Source organism: Oxyura jamaicensis, chromosome Z, assembly GCF_011077185.1.
Source record: "Oxyura jamaicensis isolate SHBP4307 breed ruddy duck chromosome Z, BPBGC_Ojam_1.0, whole genome shotgun sequence".
Lineage (NCBI taxonomy): Eukaryota > Metazoa > Chordata > Aves > Anseriformes > Anatidae > Oxyura > Oxyura jamaicensis.
In genome coordinates this window covers 56,994,285-57,018,864 of record NC_048926.1, presented here as the reverse complement: position 1 = coordinate 57,018,864, position 24,580 = coordinate 56,994,285, and the positions used below count along the sequence as shown (strand labels likewise).

Here is a 24,580-nt window from a genome sequence, read left to right as displayed (position 1 = left end):
GGTGGCATAAACCCTCTTGAGAGTTCATTCCTATTTAATTCTCTGGATCATTCTGTCAGGGCCTAGAGCAGACACCACAGTACTACATACATCTCCTACACTTTCTTAAAAAATGTTCTTGACTTCAGCTGGGCAGACTATTTTTTTCATAGTGAGCTCCACTTCTCTTTTTCCCTTCCTTTCTGTAACCTTCCTGTGACGATAAAACCAAAACCATTGTCTGGGAGGGGGCTCAGTAAATGAAGATAACGAAAAGCCCAACAGACCAAGCAGATGAAGGGAAGACTTTGTCTTGTTAGTAGTAAAATTATTTAGCAATTTAGTGGATCATTCTTACTACTTTACCATGTAAGTGCTCTAGTGAAGATCAGGATATTACTTCAAATGACATGTCCTACTTTATTTTAATCAGAGGAAAGAAAAAGTACAATAAAATGCAAACAAACAATCAAAAAAAAAAATAATCCACACAGGCAAAGATGGCCTTACTGATAGGCTATTCCTGAAACAGATTAGCTTGCCAGCTAGTTTAGGCACATCCTTAGACCTCCCAAGAGGCTAGTTACAGGGATATATTTTGGTAATCAGCTGAGGAAAAACCATCCCAGCCTACAGACCAAAGTGATGACAAGCTAATTTCAGGGTCTGGGGCCATCACCAATAGAGGAATGATTTGCTGGGGAGTAGCTACCTGTGGGCTTTGGTTGTGGCGTGGAGGCAGAGCCTGAAGGGGACCCTGAGGTAGCTGAGGCAGAGGCAGGTGAGGAAGGTCCAAGGTCCGGGGAACCCCACAGGCCCCAGCTCCTGCCATTGCCCCTAGAAAAAACAGCAGCAGCAGGAACAGCTGATTTCTTATTTTCTTATTTGCAGTTTATCCATGCAGATATATGGACACACATTCCCTTCCGTTTTTTTTTTTTTTTTTTTTTAATTATTTTTATTTTTATTTTTATTTTGGTCATTGTTTTGTTTTATTTTTCAGACAGTTACCTTCATGTAGCTGCTAACAAATATTTGAAAGTGCATGCTTCCCTCTGACGAGATGTGGCACCAGGGGAAGTGAGGCTGGGACTTCAGGAGGGGAATTCAGCAGGGAATTCCGGAGGATGCCCAAGCTTTCAGTGTGCCCCTGAGCCAAAGCCACTGCTGACATCTCCAGTTTATTCCACTTACTTCTAAAACACATTGCGCTCTCGAAAGGGGAAAAACTCTACGGGACACACCTGTGCTACCCTAGATTAACGCTAGTAGTGCCAGTTTAATGATCCCTGGACTCCTTCCCGGTCATTCCTGTACAGATGAGTGAAATAATTCCCACCGCACGCAAACAAACCCCGTACTGTGCTTGACAAGTTACCGCGGTCGGTGTCCGAATGACTTGCTCGATGACGGCAAGCTCCTGCGGGTGGAAACTTCAATGCACTACAGCCGGGGAACGATATTTTGTAAGGATGATATTTGCAAAGGCCAGTTTTTTTTTTTTGGTTGTAAGTGGGTTTCCACATCCGAGGGAAGCGTGCCAGCTCGCTTGCCTAAAGCGGGAAAGCACCGCGGCGGGGCTAGCGCGGCTTTCACTCTTCCAGCCGTCTCGAGGAGCGCTCGGAGGTGTTTGGTGAAGCCGGCTCATGAGGGCTTCCCCTCAGGTGCTCCAAATTTTTAACCCCATTTCCCGCTCCGCGCCGCTCCCCGACTCCTCTCCCGCCTCCAGCGCCACGATCGCGACCCACGATCGCGACGCGGGGGCACGGCGGCCGCAACGGCCGCGGCAACCGTAACGGCCCAACCCTGCCCGGCCCCGGGGCTCTCCTCAGGGACAGCTGCCGCCATCCCCGTCCCGCTCAGGGCGTGGCACGGCGGGGCCGGGCCCGGCCTCGGGAGGAGGGGAAAGGCGCCGCCACCTGCTCCTGCCCCCGCCGGGGCCGGGGCCGGAGCCTCGCCCGGTACCGTCCCGCCCTCCCTCCCCGTTGGTATTTAGGAGAGCGTCGCGTCCTAGTGCCGTTCGCAGCTGGTACCGGTATGAAGGGAGACGGCATTGAGAACCCGGCTTTTGAGCCTCCCAGCCCCGACCTCAGCGGCCAGCGACATGCGAGCCCTGCCGGGGCTGAAAGCCCAGCCCTGTCCCCGTCCCCGTCCCGAGCCGCGGCTGAGGCGGCCGAGGAGGGTCCGTGCGGCTGGGGCCGCTGCACCCCCAAGGCTCTGCAGCTCTGCAACAACCCCGAGGGCTACCTGGCTGCCTACAGCCTGCTGGCCATCTTTCAAGGTAACCCGCGAGCCTGGTGCCCTGGGCAGGTGACACTGTGTCCCCGGGAGAGCCGGTACCAGGCCGCAGGGCAGGGCACAGAGGTGCTGGTTCCAGCATGGGGATCTCGGAGCTGCCCGAGTCTGGTCGTATTGTCGAGCTGTGGCGGTAGTGGCTTCGCCAGCGGAAGAAAGTACACCGGGACTGGAGAGGGAAGTTGCTTGTGCAGTGCTACTCTCTATACTCGACTCTATTCTTCTTTTCCTGCCTACCTCTGAACACCACTGAGGCTATGGCCCTGTCAGCTCCGTGCTTTGTGCTCTTGTCGGTACTGCTTCCCCATCACTCGCAGTGAAACATATGAGCCACAGAACAAAGTGCATGATACAAACATGCACGGAGCTGCTGTTTAGTCTATGTGCATTTTGTTACCTGACTGCCATTAAAAAAAAAAAAGCTTGGCATGGTTGGGTGGGACTCTGGGTGATTAAGATAGCTTTCAAAGGTCTAATCTTGTTCTGTGGATCACCATGCACCTCTCTGTCTAATGCTTAACTAGCAGCTTACCTTTGGGGGAATGTGAAGTTCAGCTTGCTCTTAATTTCTGTTGTTTAGTTTCAGGTATTTTCATCCTTATTTTTTGTAGTTGGGGACAAGATTTGTTAGGACCTTGGAGAGCCTTCAGTTTAGGACTTTATTGGGCTAGCTAGAAAAGAAAGCTGAGATACCTGGAAAGGTTTGAGGCTTAAAAGCTGATCTGTGTTGCACATAAAGAATGTGGGGGAGAGTGTGCACGGGTCCTGTGCTAAGAGAGCATGTAGCCTGTGCTGAAGGCAACCAGGGTGTGGATGGCTGCGCACCTGCCTGGAACCAAACTGAGGTATTTGGAATGGTCTTGGGAGAGCTGAGCTGGAGACTCTTAAACCTAGAAAGATATGACTGCTGCTCATATTGCTTGGGAAAATTCTGTAGAAAAACCAGTGTCTCTCAGAGCGTGTCTTCTCAAATTCTTTTTCATTTTTAACCTGTTTTCAATATATATATATATTATTTTTTTTATTAACATACATATTTTGGGTTAGAAAAGTGTCTAGAGAGTTTTGGGTAGTATCTGTTGTTCTTTCTCTGTATTTGAGAGGCCATGTTGCAGCTGTTATGACCAGGAGATTATTACTGTTAAGTTTTCTTGCCTTAAATCATATTTTCTCTAACAGTGAAAAGAATCAATCATAGAATCAACCTTAGAATCATTAAGGTTGGAGAAGACCTCCAAGATCATCTGGTCCAACCATCCCCCTACTACCAATGTCACCCACTAAACCATGTCCCTAAGTACCATGTCCAACCTTTCCTTGAACATCCCCGGGGCGGTGAGTCTACCACCTCCCTAGGCAACCTGTTCCAGTGCCTGAAGGCTCTTTCTGAGAAGAAATGTTTCCTGACTTCCAACCTAAACCTCCACTGGTGCAACTTGAGACCATTCCCTCTAGTCCTATCACTTGAGATAAGAGGCCAACACCCAGCTCCCCATACCTTCCTTTCAGGTAGTTGCAGAAAGCAATAAGGTCTCCCCTGAGCCTCCTCTTCTCCAGACTAAACAACCCCAGGTCCCTCAGCTGCTCCTCACAGGACTTGTGCTCCAGGCCCTTCACCAGCTTCGTAGCTCTTCTCTGGATATAGAGTGGAAGGATTTCTTACATAACAGACTTCAGTGGCAACTGAGTTGCCAAAGACTTATTAGAAGAATAGGGATAAGAAACTGAATGTGTCCCAAAGCTGACATGAAAACACTTCAGAATATGTTGTACTAAACAGCATCTTGACTACTTCCAGCACTTCACTTTGTTGTAGCAATGTTTTTTAAAATCTAGTTTGTGTTGAGTGCTTGTTTGGATGAATAATATCACTTGAAGTTTATCTTTTAATGGTAGTAGGTAAGGTTCTCAATAGCAAAAAAAATATATATCTCTAGAGTATCTGTCCCCTTAAGATGCTATGTATGTTCCTTAAGATGCTTATCTTGGTCCTGTTATCTAACCACAGATGTATGCTAGACCTCAGAGGGATACCTATCTAATCTAGTTCAGATTTTGGGCCTTAATGTATGGAAACATCTGATGCTTCTTTGAAATCTGATATAGGCCTGGCTACTGTGGACCTTGTGGCATTTTTCCAGATTTGTTATCTGGACTTTCTGCAAAAGCCTTTTGCTTTGGCTAGCCTGAAGGAGGAAACTGGGCAGTGAAAGCTAGAATTGTCACTCTTTTTTGAGAAGCAGAAAAAACAATAACAGTTTTCAGACAAGAAATTCAGTGCTATATGTGATGTTGCAAAAAAATTCAGGTGTTGCAATTTCAGGGTTTAGGTAACTTCAAAATCCTAGTTGTGTTTTTATCTAAATTGCTGCTGTACTCTTGTACTTGTTTCTAAGTATTTGATTTACTCTCCAAGTTACAGCAATAATCACTGAGGAAGATAAAAATATAAATATTTTGTATTGATAATATACCTCTAGGAAAGTTTTTATCCTCCTGTGCTAAATAATAATGAAGTAATCATTAACATGCTCCTGATGTGTGGAAGTTCTTGCAGTTGACTCTTTACAGACTGAGAGAACACTGTAGGTAGTTATCTGCAGTGTGTGAGGAAGTGTGTATGTGAGTGTGTGTCTGTGTAACAGAGGGCATGTGATTGTCAGTTTACTTCCTAGCTGGCCTAGAAGAGATGTTGTTGTTATCAGTAGCAGCTGATTTCCTCTATTTCAGCTAATTAGAAGATTCCAGGTGAAACATAACTCTTTGTTTCTGGCTGTTTTTGTTTCAAGTACAGGTGAAACCTGTATTTCCAGAACAGAAAACATTTCTTTGCATAGAACATAGTTACATGACTAATACCTGATTTCTGTATGGCACTTGAATTGCATAAATGTATGATTGCATATTGTAATATAGTAACTGGATATGCTGCGGTTCATAGTTACAGTAGCAAACAAGATAAAAGTTATCTCACTATGTTGAACACAAAGTCTGTTTATTTCAGGTGTCAGTAATACTTCTGTTAAACAAAACAACAGAACTAGTCTTTGAGACTGGCCCAGTCTAACCTAGCTGAAAATTCTAGGTGACACTAATGTTTTATACCCTGATTAGATTTGTTACTGGAAGGACACTTATTTTAATGGAGTGTCTATAAACTACTGCTTTAAATCTGTTACAGCAACTGTAGAGTACTCCTTGGTTAATGGATGAATAAGATATGGTCTTTTTTTTTTTTTTGTTAAAGAATTTGGTTTATGATTAATCAGTGTTTTGTGGATCAGTGCATGGTGTACTTAAGCATGTGGCAGGATAGTACTATTTTGGATGTTGACAGTTAAAACATAATTTCTATACTACTATTTAAGTGTTGCGATATCCTTGTTTTTCAGGTAGAGTTGAGATCAAATTTGTTGTGTTTTTCCTGAGGAGACTTCAGAGGTTATTCACTAGATGATGGCATTAGAGAAGTTGCGCTGCCATTTATCACATCTGCTTTTTTTACAATTGAAATCTAATTATCCAATAAGATTGCATTGCAAGGTTTCCTATGGCTTTTAGGATGTAAATTCAAAGGAGACAGCTAAACTACAAGCAAAAGACAATGTCTTCTAATTTGGTAATCAACTTGTTGAGTAGGTCACTTACTTCATATGAATGTTTTAAAGCTTTAGTAAATATTCAAAGTGCTTTTCAAATAGGAAAATTTGTTTGTTCATTCCTTCATGCTAGTATTGTTCTTTGGTCACTGCTCCTTTAGAAGAAAAAGTTGCCAAAGGAATAAATAATCACATGGAGACACCTGAATGCTTCTGTTAATCCCATATGAATTTAAGTGTGGTGGCCAGACTGACAGGTGAAACTATCTTAATAAAAAAGCCATAGTAGTGTATCAGAAAATTGAGATTGTAAGGAGGCAACTCTTGGTACAGAAAACTAAAGTGCTTAGGTGTGGGAAGATTGGTGAAGGGCCTAGAGGGGAAGACATATAAGGAGTGGCTGAGGTCACTGGGCCTGTTCCTCCTGGAGAAAAGGAGGCTGAGGGGGGACCTCATCATGGTCTACAACTTCCTTGTGAGAGGGAGTGGAGAGGCAGGAGACCTTTTCTCCATAAACACCAGTGATAGGACCCTCAGGAACAGGGTTAAGCTGAGGCGGGGAAGTCTAGGCTCGACGTCAGGAGGAGGCTCTTCACCGAGAGGGTGGCTGCACGCTGGAACAGGCTCCCCAGTGAAGTAGTCACTTCACTGAGCCTGTCTGAATTCATGAAGAGATTGAACTGTGCACTTAGTCACATGGTCTAAACTTTTGGGTTAGACATGCGTGGTGCCAGGAATTGGACTTAATGATCCTTATGGGTCCCTTCCAACTTGGGATATTCTATGATTCTTTGAAGATTCCAGTGATAGGAAAACGGCTGGTTGATCACAGTTCTGGAGTAATTTTTAATAAGTAGGACTCTAGACAGCTCTGAAATTCAGCTTTGTGTAGTTCCACTTCTGAATAGTGCAATGCTTGTTGAAAGCTAACTTACATCTATTACTGTCCCCAGCTAGCAGTCCTCCCGTGCTGTTCTTGGAACAAAGGTAGAGAATCACGTTTGAATTTTTAGGAATAAGAGGGATAACTATAGGGCCTGTGTCTTAAGAGATACTAATCAGTCATCTCTGAGATTCTAGAACTCTTAATCTTATTTGCAGTTGTGACTTCAAGACCTCCTAACTTTCCCAAGGTATACATTTTATTACAGGCACAATTTAAGTAGATTATCAGGAATTTATCTAACAATGTTATGAAGTATAGATATTCATCTCATTTGTAACAGAATCCTATTTTGGGACTGTTAAAAGTAAACTTTAGCTACTTGGCGTTGTCCCAAATGCAAACAGAATGTGAGGCAGTTAGAAATTAAAGTTAATACCTGCAGCCAAAGCTTTTGTAAAAAAGCACAGTGTGTATAAGCATTCACTGGAAACTGCAACTGGCTTAATTTCTGCTTTTGGATCAGTTATTTTTTGGAGTTTGTTTTTCGCCTCTGCCTAAGTAGGGCAGTTCTTGCAAGGCCTATTTTTTCCAGGTCATCTGATACTTCAGCTTCAGAGAAAATAAAGATTTAGAGGGCAAACATTTTTGTCAAAGTAAATCACCTCAGTTGCTCTAAAATAGTTGCAGTGCTTTCAAATAGCTTTATACTTTAGCTATTGTAGTGGAGGATGCCTGTTCAAAACCCTCCTTGTATCTTTCCTTTGTGATGATAGGGAGGAAATATATGTTTGACACAATCATTTGAAGGCTATGTCTTGTTAAATAACTTGATTCAGTCTTAGCTTGTACTCTAATGCAGGTCACTACCTTGACTAATTTTTGTTTGTACACTATCTTCTGAAAATGTAATATAGTCACTTTGAAGTTTGTGCTTCAAACTGAATCTGGAACCTCAATACATTAACAGAGCTTGGAGCATGATATTTTGCTGGATGAATACTTGAGTGTTAAATCTTTAATGCCCACAGGAGAGAACAAAAATGAATAGGTCCTGTGCAGATTGGATGGTTTAAGTTGGCAGCGTGTCAGTCCACTATATGCCCAGATTTTAAAGTTAATAAATACCTTAAAATGTGGCTTTGCAAGTATATTCATTGTAACCCTCCTGTTACACAATAATAGTAAGTTTACTGTTGCAACCCCATGAAATTAAGTACTTCTGACTAATTATGTTTTTTGTTCTCTTGCAGGTATTGTGGTAAATGGCCTGATTAACATCAGTATTTCAACAATTGAGAAACGTTACGAGTTGAACAGCTCCCTCACTGGCTTAATCTCTGCAAGCTATGACATTGCTTTTTGTATATTGTCACTGTTTGTATCTTTCTTTGGAGAAAGAGGGCACAAACCACGATGGCTGGCTTTCTCAGCACTTATGCTAGGATTGGGCTCACTTATATTTTCCTTACCACACTTCAGTAGTGGAAAATACCACTTCGGAGCGAAGCGTGAAGGTAAGTTTATTATGTTTGGATTTATTTTTTTCTGAAATCTCCATAGTGAGTTAGTGCAACTTTTAATTTGGTAATCCCTAGTTAATCTTTGAAGCCCTAAAAGTGGGGTAACATTGTCTCTAACAATGAAAGTGAAAGGATTCTGTGAAATCCGTGGGTTCAAGAGCTGTCTCTAAACTAGACATGCTTTTTCAGAAGAGATCTAGAGTCAGATCTGTACTTGAGTGCAATGGTAGAGTAAAATGCTTTTTTATTTGGACTGATGAATGCAATAAAAACTTAATTTGATTAAAAATGATTTAACATTTCTTTGTGAATAAGGTGCAAGTATGTGGTGATTTTTATCTTGCTGGGCAGCTGAGCTCTGAACAGAGGACTTCTGGAAGCACAGAGAAAATTATTCTGTACTTCCCATCAAGAAGCAATGTTTGGCCATGTCCTGGGAAGTAGGGGCTCAAACACAGCAGGTGTTTAGGAGGACAGATGTCTTCATAACAAGAGCACCGCCCTCCTTCCCTTTCCATGCCTTTTACTGCTGAGTGTGACTACATAAGGCATAGAATATCCCCTTGGTTGGTTGATGTCAGCTTCCCTGTTGCCATTCCCCACCTCTTGTCATCCTCTGGCTTTTGGGTGTTGGAGAGAGTCTTGGTGCTGTGCCAGCACTGCTCAGAAATAGAAAACACTGGTGTGATGCCAATGCTGTTCTAGCTGTAGGTGCAGAGCACAACACTATATGGGCTGCTGCAGGGAATGTTAACTCAGTCAGACCCAGTACAAAGTTAGGTCAGTGAAGTAGAATAAATCATAAAGAAAAGCTGTCAGACTTACTTTCTTCCTGTTGAAAGGCTACTGCATATCGCAATTCTGTTGTGCGTTGAACTATCGTCTACTGTAAAGTCATCCTGAATAATTCATTAAGAAGTTTCACTAGGTTTGTCTAAATGATGTAAACTTGTGGGTTCATTTGAAATATAGAGAAAACAAATGAACTGCACAGAACAAAACAGCACTGAAATAGTGGTGGTAGTCAGCTCTGAGATCTTACACAGCTTTCCTCATAAAATGACTTTGAGTGCTGCAAACTTAAAGCCATGTAATTGTACCTCTAGGTAGTGGCTTACCTGTAGTTAATATTTTTTTTAAAATATTCAAATATCTTTATTTGAATATTCAAATATCTTTAAAGTAGGTTGACTTAATCTTTCATGCTTGTCTTAATTGTTATTGTAGTGCTTAATCAGATGTGTCTTTAATAACTAAGCATATTAGAGTGCTAATTAAAAAAAATCAATAGCTATTGAGCAATCTTATGGAAGGTTCTCAGTACTTCAGCTGTTGATTCTCAGGTCATTTTTTTTGTGTTCATCACACTTTGCCATGCACTTCCATGAGCTATCCAAATATTGACCATTAATTAAATAACTTAGGTTGGTGATAGGTGAACTATTGTTTGCTGTCCAAGAAATAGTTGTCAGAAGCTAGTTCAACTTTTAATGGAGTAAGGGCAAACTGGAGGAAAACCAAAAGAAGATTCTTCAATGTTTGGAGGCTATGAACAAGTGATTATGTATTAACCCATAGTAGAACAACAACAGCTTACTTGCTTCTGGCTATACTACAGACTTTTCCCAGTTTCAGTTCTAGTATTACCCTCCCCACTCTACTAATATGTAAGAGAAGCTGAACTTTATTTACTAAAGTTCTGATCTGTTTGTAGCTTTGTTTTGTATTGAAATGAAATACTGACTGAGCAGGTGTGTTGAAGAGAGTCAGCAAAGTATTGCAACTGATCTCTTCCGCCTTGTGCAAATTCTGTTTGGAATCTCAGTCTGTTCCTGTTTTATCAATACATCTGCCATTTCATTTGCCTTTAAAGATGCTGTAGAAATTTGATACCGTAAGTTCTAAATGAACTTTTGAAATCTAGAAGGTTAAATCAAATGGAGCATGTGTTTTTTTTATGGCCCTTTAAGCTGATTGAAATCATGCTGTTTCTTTGACTGTTGTAATATAGATGCCCAAGGTGTGACTGAGGTGAGCAGCTTTAAGGTCCTAAGCTGACTTAAACCAAACACTATCAAAGATAAATGGCTACAGAGTTCAGGGCATGTATGGAATATGGAAGGCTGAATATAAGTCTACAGGTGCCATTTAACAGCTTCCTTTAACAGTGAAATTAACCACAGTACATGAATTATGAAGTATAGTTCAGTGCAACATTTAATGATTGTCAGGTGAATAAATCGAATATGGAATTAAAACTATTAAAAACTATGTCTAGCCTCCATTATAAGGCTTGCAGACAACTGGAAGTTACTATTTTAGTATGGAATGCTCATGTACTTTTATTCTGGGTATGTATACATGATATCCTGATAAATGATATCCCTACATGATAAAACTACCCCATTGGAAATGCTTATTATATCACTCTGTAGGAATAGTTTAATATATTTCTCATTGAATGAGTAGCTGTCCAGTGGACTACCTGTTTACGGAAAAAAGTAGCCATGGCAAACACTTGTATCTTGTCTGATCTCCAAAAATTCTTCAGATTAAAAAGTGTAGTCTAGATGTCATCTGTTTGTTATGACTTACTTGTGTTACATAGGGTGTTCAGATTCTGAGCTGGCTCTTTTATTTGGAATCAGGAGCTCCATCTAGTGATTTTTTTCTGTAATGAAACTGTTCTTTAATTGTGAGACAGTACAGAGTACTGTGAATACCACAGTAGGAATGATGTTATGATCAACATACTTCTAAACTTCCATCCCAGTTGAAACAATTAACTTTGTATGAGATGGCTTTTTCAGCAAATGTGAAACATAGGTCTTCACTCCGCAGAGGGAGGATAATTTGATTTTGAGGACCGTCAAGCATTGGAACAGGTTACCCAAAGAGACTGCATGGTCTTTTGTCTTTGGGACTTTTCAAGTCCTTGCTGAGTTAAGTTATGAGCAACTTGGTCAGCAGTCAGTGACCTCCAGATGTCTCTAGCAATTTGAAGTTTTCTATGAATCTCTTCAGTAATGTTTTTAGGAATGTAACAGTTTGGGATAATAACAGATGTTAGCCAATTGAGTTGAAATGGTGTGATTTAATGAGGTCATGAGTGAGAATGACTTGAGCACCTTTCTTCAGTTCCCTGTTTTGCTGGAAACTCTGGTGAATTAGCCCTACAAGGGTCTGAGAATTAGTGCATCTTCTCAGAAGGGCAGTAATTAATCCTCTTTCTTAGAACATGTTGAGGACAAATTAAAGATTGAAGCAGACTGTGGCATTTGGGTACTAATGGTGATAGATGAACACCTCTTTAAAATGAGGAGGGATGATGACATTGTTTGTGATGCCATCTTCTAATTTGACTGTTTTCTCTTGCACTGTTGGCATGCCTGTGCCATTTCTGTTATCTTTGCTCTCTGAGACTGAGATTAGTCAGATAATGGGTAGCACTGCTGTTCCTTACTTGACATATTTCTCTATAGCACTTATGATATTACAGAACATCTGTCTGTGGAACATAAGAGCTTAGTCTTTATTTGGAATATTTATTGATGCCTTTCAAAACCTACAGAGGAGACAGACATTTGTTTAAGAAGGAACAGAAAATAAGCTATTTTTTCTTATTCTTCATAGCTTTCTTTTTAAAATCTTGAAAAGAACCCATACAAAACAAAATGAAAATGACCACACCTACTAGCTGCATTTTAAGGTGTGAGTAAAGCTAGTCTTGACCTGTCTTGTTTCTAATTAATGTAATTGCTGAAGCATCTCAAAATTTTTCTGCCTCCTTGGCTATTACGTTGAATTAGGTCCTTGGGAATACTTTGGCCTTTACAATACTCTGACATAGCTTGGATTCAGGTAGTTATGTCAGAGGAAAGAATGGAAATAAGTTTATAATGACTAACTGTATTTGTGTTGCCATTAAAGCAATTCTGCCCTTCAAAATACCAGTTAAATCCAGTGACTTTTAGAAGTGAGGAAAGGTTTATAGAGAAATATTAGATAAATGGTCAGCAACCCATCTAGACTTTTCCCACAGCCTGGCTTATCTCAGGTTAGGCTTCTGTAATCATGTAAAAAGTCAGTGCTTTTATTTTTTTTTCTTTTTTGTCTACAGTTCTTATGACTGCAGCAAACAGGCTTGTGGAACTAATCAAGGTTAGGTTTAACCTGTGCCAATCTGTTTAACTGTTTAAAACTTTGTACCAGTAAAGAAACAAGAAGGTTGAATGACACTAATATCTGAAGCAGGGACATTAAGTTTTCATTTGGCCATTTTGATTTACACTGGTTCAAAGTAGTCTCATAACTTCCTTGGTAAATCCTCTTTGCTTCTAAAATGTTTCTTACAATGGAATATAGAGTCCATGATCCCTATCAGCAAATATAGGTATACTTGCTGAATTATCAGACTTATTGATAATTTTTTAAGTGATGGAAATAAAGGATTATAACTGTATTAAAGTATATATTGATGATTCTGTTAATTTTGTTATTAAAGTCTGGATTGTGTGGCTCTCAAAACAAACTAGTGTGATAGTTATTCTGACATCAAGGTAAGTTATCCTATGGCATGTAAACTGAAGAGCTGAAGGAGAGAGGCAATACTCAATTAGTAACACCATGGCACAGGCTTTTAGATTTATGTGAACAAATCCATAAAGTGTGCAGATGATGATTCTTGAAGAACCACTGTTGGAGTTGGATTACCATTAATGAGTGTAATCTGCTTATTTCATGTGGTTGTCCTTAGATCTCAAACTGGGCTGTATCTTTCTTTTCATTTAATAAAATTCATGCCATTTTTTTTGCACTGTTACTTTTTTTCAGATATGTATATTAACAAGATACTTAAGTATGACACTAAATAAGAAGCTGTTTTAGACTGACCTAATAGGCATTTAAGGTTAAAATATATAACCAGGCATGTTCTATACATGCTGTACATGAACATGGTTAACAAAGTATTGCAGGACATGGTGTCTTGCAATAGTTTTAGATTTAATAGTACAAAGTGAACTTGATTTAAGATTTCACCATTGCTGTTTTCTGCAGAAAATCTGTTAAGTGAATTGGCACTAAATGGAAAATCTACTCCAGAATTAAAGTTTTGAGGACATTAATTCATAATGTTCCTTATGTGACTTCATTGCAACATTAAAATGAAGATCCTTCCTAAATGGAAATGAAGGGAAATATTGACTCCTCTTGAAGTGAGGTATTCCATGACTCCATGTTGGCCACTCTTTGTACAGTAGCACTGATTTACTGATTGTGTGGTACATGACTCTACTACCGTTATAGAATTATAGCATCATTCAGGTCGGAAAAGACTTCAGAAATGATCTACTTCAACCCTTAACCTAGCATGGCCAAGTCCAGCATTAAACCATGTCACTAAGCTCTACTTCTACATCTTTTTGGAAGACCTCCAAGGATGGTGACTCAACTACTTCCTTGGGTGGCCTGTTCCAATACTTCACAACCCTTTCAGTGAATACATTTTTATAGCATCCACCCTAAACCTCCTGTGGTGCAACTTAAGGCCATTTCCTCTTGTTTTATCAAACTATGATGCTCTTTCTGGAGAAAGGTTTGATAAACCCCAGGAATGCATTTATGACAACACCTGTGTAGCCTTCTGGTTAAGCAAACTGAATAGCAAGCTTTTTCTTGTTCAATGTTTTGTGAACCCAAAGCATTGATTGGTCTACTTACTTGATCTGGAGATGGCTTTCAATGCTCAGGATGGCTTGTTTCCACCAAACTGACAGGTAAATTCTTTCTTCCTCAAGGTTGTACACTGTTCTGTGGAGCAGCTTGGAAAGAAACATGTGCTACTAAAAGTGCAGTGATAGCAAGGGGGAGGGGAAGAGAAAACATACTCCCTGACTTCATTTCTTCCTTTTTTGATTCCTTCCTCATGAAGCCAAACATTATAGGAGAGGGTGAAACCTTAGGCTGTTCTGCCTTTGCTTCTGTCTCTTCTCTGTGTGTGTGCACATAGAGATGGAATGTGGTGGTCTGTTGTGTGGGATGTGCTTTTTCCAGGGAAATGCTTTTCTCAAAAACAGAGTATGAGAACAGAAGATAATTTTCATGTCTCTCACTGCTGTTCTTCCTTTTCCAGTTGTCCAACTTTCCTCCTGTTTTTCAGGCCACTGTGTTCCTCTGTCACTTCAGAATAGAAGTTGCTGTTAGTGCTCCTCAGAACCTTTATGAAGTACAGGAACAAATGTCTGTTTCCTAAGAGTATTCACAAAGTAACTCTTGAATAACCATTTAGTATTTTTTGCATATAAAAGAATTTTTTTAAAAAGCTAAAGTTTTAATAAGGCTATTTCATCCATATTTTTTCATCCATATTTTCTTCATGGAATGGAAACAAAAACCAAGCCATAACTGTATTTCTTTCAGAGGGCACTATGTCATAGAAATTTTGGGCACTGACACATAGGAATCTTTGGTAGGGGTGAAAACCAAAATGGGAGCCTAGCATTAATAGTGCAGAATATTTTGGTTTATAGTATGTACATGTGGAATACATACATTCTTCTTCAGTTGGGTAACAATTTTAAAGGTGTCTTTCTTCTGTCATTCAGATACCTGCCAAATTTCAGGAACAAGCTCTACAAACTTCACCTGCAGTGCCAACACAAAATCTTCACTTTCGAACTATCTTTATGTCTTTATACTGGGACAGCTGCTGCTGGGAGTTGGAGGAACTCCACTGTATACTTTGGGGACAGCTTTTATTGATGATAGTGTCCCAAAGCACAAGTCTTCTCTTTATATAGGTGAGTTTTAAAACTGTTTATAACACATTGTCTGGATAGATCATAGACTACAATGTATTACACATTATTTTATGTACTGACCACAGATCTTCATTTCTTGCTTATGTACATAAAGTAGTTCTGTAATACCTAACTTTCACAGTAACTGATAGTCCTCTGTAAGTGTGAAATTTCTTCAATAGTTACTTCACGGTGTACCATAAGGTCACTTTGTGCACATCTCCTGTTTTTTTCTTTTAATCAGCAACTGAAAGTGATTAATTAAGTGGCTAGTATAGCCACTAGTGGCTATAAACAACGAGAATTTTGAACAAAATTTGCTTTCTGTTCTCATAGGTAATGAAAGCTACTATGTATCAGCCCAATAGCCATACCTTCCTTTATGCTCTATTTGGCTGTCTTCTAATGATGGGCATTCCTGTGTGTAGGGACACTACTGTACATCATGAGATCAGTGCAGTCCTCTAGCCACATATGAATTTGGCATTTAAGGAGGAAATATTGGAAGTATGATTCCTTACCTGAAAGTAGAATGGGAAGTAAAAGGATTGTCTAGAAGCATGGAGAATGGGTTTATATCTTACTGTGGGGCTGTTAGAAAGTGAAGGAATACTAATTATTTGTAGTAGTTTTTAATCTTTTCAATCAGCTTTCTCTGTTATGTGCATTTTCACTGCCTAATTGGTTGAACTTTTAGTGTGCTTTCAATGGATATGAAGATGGTCAGTACTTTTCCCATTTCACTTATAAACTGGTAGAAGTATGATAGCTGTACTGAAAACTCCCAGAAGGAATTTAAAACATCTTAGATGCCTAAGTTGCTTTCCAGACTCTAAATCGATATCTAAAGAGGCAAAATTGAAATCTTCAGCTGTTTGCATAGAATTCTTGCTTAATTTTTCCAGGCTAGCCATTTAATTTGATGCAAAAATTGGCTGATTGCTTATGTTAAATAACAAAACCAGCTTTTATTTTTGCTGTTTCTCAGTCCTGGGAGAGAAGTCTTGTACATTTTTGGAGGCTAGTGAAATAAATAGAACAGAAATAGGACTGCCCACATGATTAGGGAATCAAGGAATGACCTGACAATTCAAGACTTTGTGTAGTGTAGAGAAGTTAAACATAATTGGTAGTACACTAAACTGATTCTTGTACAATCTCTGAACAACTGCTGAATTTAGGACAACAGTGTACGCTGGATGATACATCAAAAATAGATGAGGAGTGGACAGAAAATGGCACTATGACTATAATTCTTTAACTCTAATGCAATGTACCAAGGATTTAAAATATATTGTGTTGCTGTCTTACACAAACGTTGCATCACAAAAAGCCAAAAAAATAAAACCCTAAAAGTTCCTGTTAGTATCTGTAAATAGCGGATAACATCTTTGACTAAAAGTTTGTAACTAATAAACTGGTATTTCCATTGTCTTCTGAAAATGGTTTTCTTCTCATGAAGACTGTTTTCTGCTTGCTTAACTGAGGCATTTAAATAAAGAGCTGGTGAACAGTTAAGCAGTTCCAAATGATAATTTAAACTGAATAGTTTGTAGGAGGAAATAAGCACCTTTTAAGCTAAGTTTGATATTCTGCAGGATGAATGTGGACTTAAATTCAGTGTGGTCCTACGAGTATGTCATTATTGCTAGAATATGGAAAATGGGATACATCAACTCCATATTTATTCTGACTTACTGGTGTGAAAGTGTTCCCTTCTACCCTCACCTGCCATTACTTATGTCTAAATAGACTGCAATAGTGCTAAATACTCCTAAAACAAACACTATAGGAAAAAATGGAAAATCTAGATTCTTTAACCTAGGGAAATGCCTATAATATAGGCAACAGAGATGTATGTCTTACCATTTATTTAGACAGCTCTAGTTCACTACTACTTTCAAACCTCTATCTGCAGAGACAGTTCTTCTGCCATCAGTACTAATGTGCGGCCAATCTCTGATAAGCCAGAGACTGTTACATTAAGAATCATGTACTAAAACACAAAAATGGATAGACATACTACCAAATAGTAGCATGTAGTTACAGCTGCAGCTTTTTTCTTCTCTAGAACTGCCAGAAGCAGTTAAGAGCTCTGATTTTATATGCTTAGGCTCACATCAGTAAACTGAAGTGCACATGATTGAGTCCTCCACAAACTCAAGTGGCAGATATTACTTCTATCAACAGTTTTGTTCTCATCTTGGCAGATATAAAAAACAACTCTTAACACACAAACTACATCTAAATATGTAGATTCTTAAAAATTCTATGCATGTACTCTGAAAACTGATGCTTTTAACAGTTTTAGTTCAGAAAGTTATGCAAAAGACAATCTAATGTGTAAATACGTCAGTATATATTTACACATCTGTGCTATGCCTTAGAGTTGCAGCTTTTAATAAGAGCTGCTAATTTTTGTGTTGATCTACAAACTGTCTTCTGCACACTATACCCTAAGTAATGATACTGAAAGAACAAGCTGATTTCTAGAAAGTGTTTGGTCTGAAGTTGATTTCACAGAATTCATAGAATCACAGAATTGTAGGGGTTGAAAGGGAGCTCAAGAGATCATTGGGTCCAACCCCCCTGCCAAAGAAGGTTCCCTAGAGCAGGTAGGCATCCAAACAGGCCTTGAATATCTCCAGAGAAGGAGACTCAACCTCCCTGAGCAGCCTGTTCCAGTGCTCTGTCACCCTCACTGTGAAGAAGTTCTTTTGCATGTTGGTGTGGAACTTCTTGTGCTCCATTTTGTGGCCGTTACCCCTTGTTCTGTCCCCACAAACCACTGAAAAGAGTTTGGCTAAATCCCTCTGTCTCCCACACAAGGTATTTATAAACATTAATAAGATCAATAAGATCTTCTCTCTTCTCATCAATAAGATCAATAAGATTTAGGGATTTCTTTAAAAGAAGGCTTTTAAATATGTATGGTAAATGATATTTTTTTTCTCTTCTAGGAATTGGCTATGCCATGTCACTGCTGGGGCCTGCTATTGGCTATGTCTTAGGTGGACAGCTACTTAAAGTTTACATTGATATCCAGATCCCAGAAAGGTGAGAAGTCTCTTGTTTTTTGATTTTCATTTGCTAATGAGTTGAAAATTTTAATAAGAATTGTCTTCACTTGAGGAGAAATGATTTCTGTTTGGAAGATACTGCATTTTCATGAACTTAAGGTAAGGCAGGGTGCTGCTATTTCTATGCTGGGGGATAGTTTTCTAGAAAAATCATCAGTTGACAAACAGTCCCCTATTCAGAAAGTAACATTTTGTGTTGTAAAACTGTCCAGACTGACAGCTTCATTTATACTTCCATTTCCTGTATTTTATCTATTGGCCATCATACAACTCAGTGATTATCTAGAGTCCCTCTTAAAGACAGCCTTTGTCAATGCTTTAATATGCTACAGGATCTTGAAAACAAGACCAAATAGTGGTCTTCAAATCAGAATGAATTCGAACAATGAATTGTAAAACTGTATTTGGTGGAATGCAGTGTTATAACAGAGCTGATTAATGTGCTTACAACTCTTTCAACAAATAAAAAATTTAATACATTTAGAAGATGAGAAAATGACAATTTTCAAAGGCTTTTGTCATATCTATTATTATCATATCTATTATTAGAAAAATAATTCCAGTTTGCTGACATCTGAAATTACTGCTTTGAGTTCATAAATGGTAAACCTACTCTTTGCAAATTATTTTTCCAGTACACATATAGACCAAGATGACCCACGCTGGCTTGGAGCATGGTGGATAGCATTCCTTGCATGCTTTTTTGCAATTTGGTTTCTGATAATACCATTTTCATGCTTTCCGAAATACTTGCCAGGTAAATAATGTATGCTTATTTGGTGTGTTTTGGGGTTTTGTTTTTATTCCTCTTTGATTATTTTCTTTATATATTTTGGCTAAAATATATATGATAATATGACATACATATATAGTTTCCAATATGTGGTCTTTAAAATGAGAGGAATTGGCCAGAAGGAGGCTCTTGAAAGTACTTATTGGGGGCTGAGGGGAGGATGGAATAAGTATAGTAGGACTGGAAACAGGTAGAGTGTGGAAACTGATGGTCAAAGTTTGAAAGATGCTTGCAGCTAGGCTTCCAGGACTGTGTTTAAAACTGTGGAGTTAGCACCAAGAATCACAGGTAAGGCCTATTGACTTAACTCTTGCATTGTATTCTTGGCTATGGGTAGAATATTAAGAAAGCATGAATCAAAATATCCCAGAGCAGTCTGTTTAAAAATAATACTGTTAATACATTTTCTGCTCAGGCAGAGTCTCTTGGAAAAGCATCTAAAGGAACTTGTTTACTATTCATTATGTGGAAGGAGAAATGATGGAGGACAAGGAACAGTGAAGCAGGGAACCAGGGGGAATGTGAGGGTAAAATATTGAATGGCCTTCATGGTAGTCTGAAATTCTTAGGATACCCCTTATAATCTCTTAATACAGCCAAGGCTCTCAAATGGAAGTATGATTCCTTCAGGCATTTTTTTTTTCCCCCACGGTAATAATGCATTGATCTTTTTATGATTGATCTTAATTGATCTTAATACAATATTCCAGAAGTCTTGAGGTGTCTGAACTGGCCTTTCCATGTAAAGGAAGCATGTATTGTAACACTTTTTTTCTGACTTTAAGTCGATGAACATTGTTATTTAAAATTTATTTGTCAATAAATACTCCCTTTTGTAGGAACAGCAAAAATACAGGCTGAAAAAATATCTGAAACGCACAATGATGGAAGTGAGGCACTTGTTGAAACCAAGAATATTGGAAAGAGTTTTAAAGACTTCCCTGTTGCTCTTTTGGTAAGAACATCTGGAATTTACTAAAACTGACAGTGTTTAGAGAATGAGATTCCTTTTCAGATTTTACATACATGTTTATAAAGGCAATTGCTGTTTTGTGCTGTTACAGGGAAGTTTCCAGTGCTACCGAGAACAACATATTCATTTTGTTGATGCTTGAGATTGTTAAAGCTTGAAATGCATATTAGTGAAGTTCATGAAAGTATCTGCTTTAAAGTGGCATTTAGTTTTCAGGGTACAACAATGAAATTTCCTGAGCATTTTGCTAATCTTTCTCCATATTTTCTCCATAGATTCTGTTGAAGAATCCGGTGCTTATGAGTCTAATAGTAGCTAGTTCTTCAGAAGCATTAGTTGCCACTGGCTTTGCCACTTTTTTACCAAAGTTCATAGAAAATCAGTTCGGAAAGACATCAAGTTTTTCAGCAACTCTTGGAGGTAATGTTGTGCGTTTTCTTGTTTGCTTGTTTTTTCCTTAATTTTTAAATATTATAGTGAAGCAGTTATTAATGTTATAGCTTGGAGATGGTATAGGCTATCTTATATTTGTCTGAGACTTTTGTGAAGATATTTGTATGAAAAAAATAAAAATTCATTTTTTTCACAGCAGAAAGTCATTTTAAGTTATTTATGCTTGTCTGAGGAAAACCCTGGTACTTAACTCATTGAGGGTGCAAATCAGAGTTGTCTGTAGGTTCAGTAAGCCTAGTAGTAACATTCAAGGTGGAAATAAATTTCTGTGCAGCTGAAACTAACTTATAATTTATTCCTGTTTTTGGTGAATAGCATTTATTTTTCCTTATTTAAAATCAGCTGAAAGAGCATGAAGCCTTAGTCACTGTCACTTATTATCTGATAGGTAAAAGAAATAGGTAGAAAATGGAAGGCTATGAAAAGCTGATAATTGCAGAAAGAAATGTGATAACATGAAAAAGCTGCACTAAGTAGGATCACATGAGTAAATGAGACTATTGCTAAAGGATAGCAACCAGATCAAGGCAGAAAGGCAAATGAATACTTGCAATGTGTCAGACTTCCTTTTTCTGGAACATCTTGCTACATTACTCCAGCTGTATAATGCTGCAATATAAATGTGGTAGTTGAAATGTTCTTTGTCCAACAACGTTTAGGAGAGACTGAGTGACTTAGTCCTCCTCTGGATGGTACTAGATAATTAGTACTATTGCTTCTCAGTCACTGATTCAGAACAAAGTATCTGCAAATTTTACATAAAAAATTAATTGGAATGCATGCTCAACTGTTAAACATCATTAGCAGTGATGTGGGAACCCAAGTTTGTTTTTTCCTTTGGACCTTGTTTTAATTTATTTTAATTTGAATTAAATATTGATTGTGTTAATCCAATGTACAGTTTTAAAGAAATGCATGTGCTAAGGTTGAAAGCCAGCTGCACCTGAACTAATGTTGATAACACTCAGACTAATTAGTTCAATGACTATTAACTATTTAAATTCTTTTGACTATGTGCATCTGTGGCTGTACAATTCTGCAACTATAACAGAAGTCTCTAAAACCAGCTATCTCAGCTCAGTGCAAATTACATTAATGAATAGTGTTTTACTGTAGATTAGCCATATATATAAATACTTGGTTATTTACCTGGAGTCCTAATAGTACAAAATGGGTGAATACATTGATTAATACAGCAAAACTGGCACACCTAGGTCTTGAAGAACTTGATTTAAGTTTCTGTAGATGCTTCATTGTTTTGTGCTGCCTGTTGTAATAACAGAACATTTTTCTTATTATAAAAATTTTATAGCACAAACGTGTAACGAAGATGGATGTGAAAAATACTAACCCATGAATTAGCACTTTCTATTTTCATAAAGCAACCTACTGGTGTTCAGAGATTCATGCAAAGAATGCATTACAGTTAAGTAATCTAGGTTTGCTGTATTGAACTTTGGGTTTGTACATCTATAAATTACACTGTCAAGCTGAACTTCTGGAAAGACTAAAGGTAATGTAAGGGTAGAAATGACTTTCAGTGAAACTATTAAATTACTCATGCTGAGAGGTTCTGGTAGGATGGTTTGAAAATGACATATGGGCTGCATTTTAAGAGGCAGGTAACTACTGTGATGTTTTCTTTGCTTAACATGAAACTGCTTTCTGAAGTACTTCACTAATTATGTCTTGCACTCTTGTGTAATTGCTGGTGTCTTGTTTTTCTCTAGGGCTTGTATTAGTTCCAGCAGCAGCACTAGGCCAAGTCATAAGTGGCATCTTGGTATCCAAGTGCAAAATGGATTGCAAAAACATAATCAAGTTCATGATAGGCACTTGTTCAGTGGCTCTACTGTTAAACACAGTGTTTTTATTTGCTAAGTGTGGGAATGAACCTTTCGCAGGTGTCTCTGAAACGTATGATGGGTAAATATATTTTAATGCACTCTTGGTTAGTGTTAATGTTTAAAATAAGTAAACTATGTCACAGAATACAAAACCTTTAAAAATGTCATAACACTTTGCCTTGATGTAGGAAAATGAAAGTTTTATTAAAAAAAAAAAAACTCAACCTTGTTCTTGGACTCTGCATGAAATAGATGAATAAGAATGTAAGGATACATAGCACAAAATGTTCTGAGTGGACTGGTCCTTGTGGAACAGGAAGGGTGGAGGGATGGGTATCTGATTCTGTAGCCAGTCTAGTTGTAGTAGAAATGGTATTTAGAACTAGTTTTCTGTTTATTTAAAACAGTAACAACTCTTCTATGTATTGTTTTGTTACTCAACTCTTTACAATCTGGGCAGCTCTTTCCTGAAAGGAGTCTGTCTGCAGCAGCTTCATGAGGGAGCAGTGAGAGGCACTACAAGTTAAACAGACTTCTGTTTGCAAGCTCTTCCCTAGGAAAAAAGGTTATTGTAGTATCTAATACCTTAAGTGAGAGACAGAAATGTTATGCAAAGGCAATGTAGCTTAGTGACTGAACCAGAATAACAAAATGGGTAGAATACCATGGTTAAGAGAAATGACTCAAAATATTTTTGATTAGCATGTATAGGGAGGACTCTTCTAAACAATATGTATTTCTCTATCCCCTAAAGAATACATTTCTCATCAGTAATTAGAATACAGTCAATCGTTTCTAGGTTATTATAAAAATGATAATAACAGAACTCTAGGATGAATGTTCTTCCTGTTCCGGTGAATAAAGCTTACTCTGGAAACAAGTGAGGCAGTAGAGAAAACATAAGTGACAGTAAAAATGAAGCAAGATTAAAAATTATTTTCCTTAAGAATAAGTATGTTTTAAGGAATCCTTCAGCATCAAATGCACATGATCCTATCACTAGCATAGGTAGTGTATTATATAAAATGTATTATCATGCCTTATTAATAAATTAACTGTAAAATTGTAAGGTTTAAATTCCCATATAGTTTTAAACAGTATACACTTCTGCAAAATGAGCAATACTTAAATGCAGGAAGAAGAGAGCTAGCTTTGCCAAAACTCACAAGTGGTTAATTACTCCTTCAATTCATAACACAGAGGCAACTCCAACTGCTTGAGGATATGCCAAAGAGCCAGAAGATCTGTGAAATGCTTTCAAGATGGATCCAATAACAGAGCATGAGCAGTGTGCGGTGCAACTGAATGAATACTTTCTCAGTATTTCAATGTTGTCTACCCAAATCTCCTGTTTTAGAAAATGGTTAGGTCACCATAGCATTTCTACAAAGGTAGAATCTGCTCTGTTCCAGAAGGTCCAAATGCCTTTTCACCCAAGTGGAATGGGGGAAGAGAATCTTTCCATTTTGCAGGTGCAATACTATAAAATGCACCATAAAGATGTAGAAGACTAGGGAATGGACAGTGGAGTTGGTATTGATGTCTCTAAAACAAATGCATGTGGATAATACTTCTAGGAAAAATGGTAAACTTCTGATCAACAATTAGGCTTATATGGTTTCTTCACTTGATGTTAATCAGGCTTTTTATTGACTAGTTTTAAATGAGCATATAATAATAGAACAGTACAGAAGAATCAGATCTTACTCATAGAGGCAATTAAGTGCACAAACTTCATAGGATATGAAAGTTACCAATATTCTTAGGTCACAAACATATCTGGAATATTACATTTTTTTCCCCTTATAGTAGCAAAGAGTGACATGAAAGAATGACCAGATATTTTTCATGTTTCTCTTTGAGGTAAATGTGAAAACTAACTCGGGTAACTTAACAGGTCAGGTTAACAGGTCATAAATTCAGAGGCCTTGAAGGCAGTAGTGACTGGATTACAGGCTTCTGATTCTGCAACAGTTTTTTTTTATTTCTTATTAAGAGGATACATTGTGCTTAAACTCTGCACAGCATGTACCTGAAGCCATCATGGGATGCTGTATGTTGATCGTGTCTTTATATCAGTGTTACGCACTGTCCTGATGAGTAAAACCTGCTGTATGAATATATGGCAAAAGTATCTTAGAAGTGTATCCCTTGTTTCAGCAGACTTTAAGGTATTAAAAGGATTGGTCTGAGGAAAGTCAGGTAAAACTTTGAGGACAGAGTAGAAATTTAGTGCCATAATACCTTAACCATTCCTTTATACTTCATCTAGATGGCAGGTTGAATAAAACAAACTGCACAGGAAGGGAAAAAAAACTTGAAAGACTAAGTTATTACTAATTTCAATTATATCCT

At 38.3% G+C, this 24,580-nt stretch overlaps 1 protein-coding gene across 3 annotated transcripts in view; it reads left to right on the top strand.

Annotated features, from left to right (window-relative positions):
* Positions 1-1,265: 1,265 nt before the first annotated feature.
* SLCO4C1 (solute carrier organic anion transporter family member 4C1) overlaps positions 1,266-24,580 on the top strand; it is a 32,608-nt gene continuing 9,293 nt past the window's right edge. Inside the window, exons 1-8 of one of the 3 annotated variants that reach the window (XM_035310783.1) lie at positions 1,266-1,445; positions 8,010-8,273; positions 14,885-15,079; positions 18,040-18,136; positions 18,795-18,916; positions 19,792-19,907; positions 20,201-20,345; positions 22,109-22,304. In XM_035310783.1, the coding sequence (XP_035166674.1) occupies positions 1,418-1,445; positions 8,010-8,273; positions 14,885-15,079; positions 18,040-18,136; positions 18,795-18,916; positions 19,792-19,907; positions 20,201-20,345; positions 22,109-22,304 (1,163 nt within the window). In that variant the 5' untranslated portion in view covers positions 1,266-1,417. Of the gene's footprint in view, positions 1,467-1,962; positions 2,261-8,009; positions 8,274-14,884; positions 15,080-18,039; positions 18,137-18,794; positions 18,917-19,791; positions 19,908-20,200; positions 20,346-22,108; positions 22,305-24,580 lie in introns of those variants that run through there. The other 2 variants (XM_035310782.1, XM_035310781.1) reach the window with 2 other exon arrangements.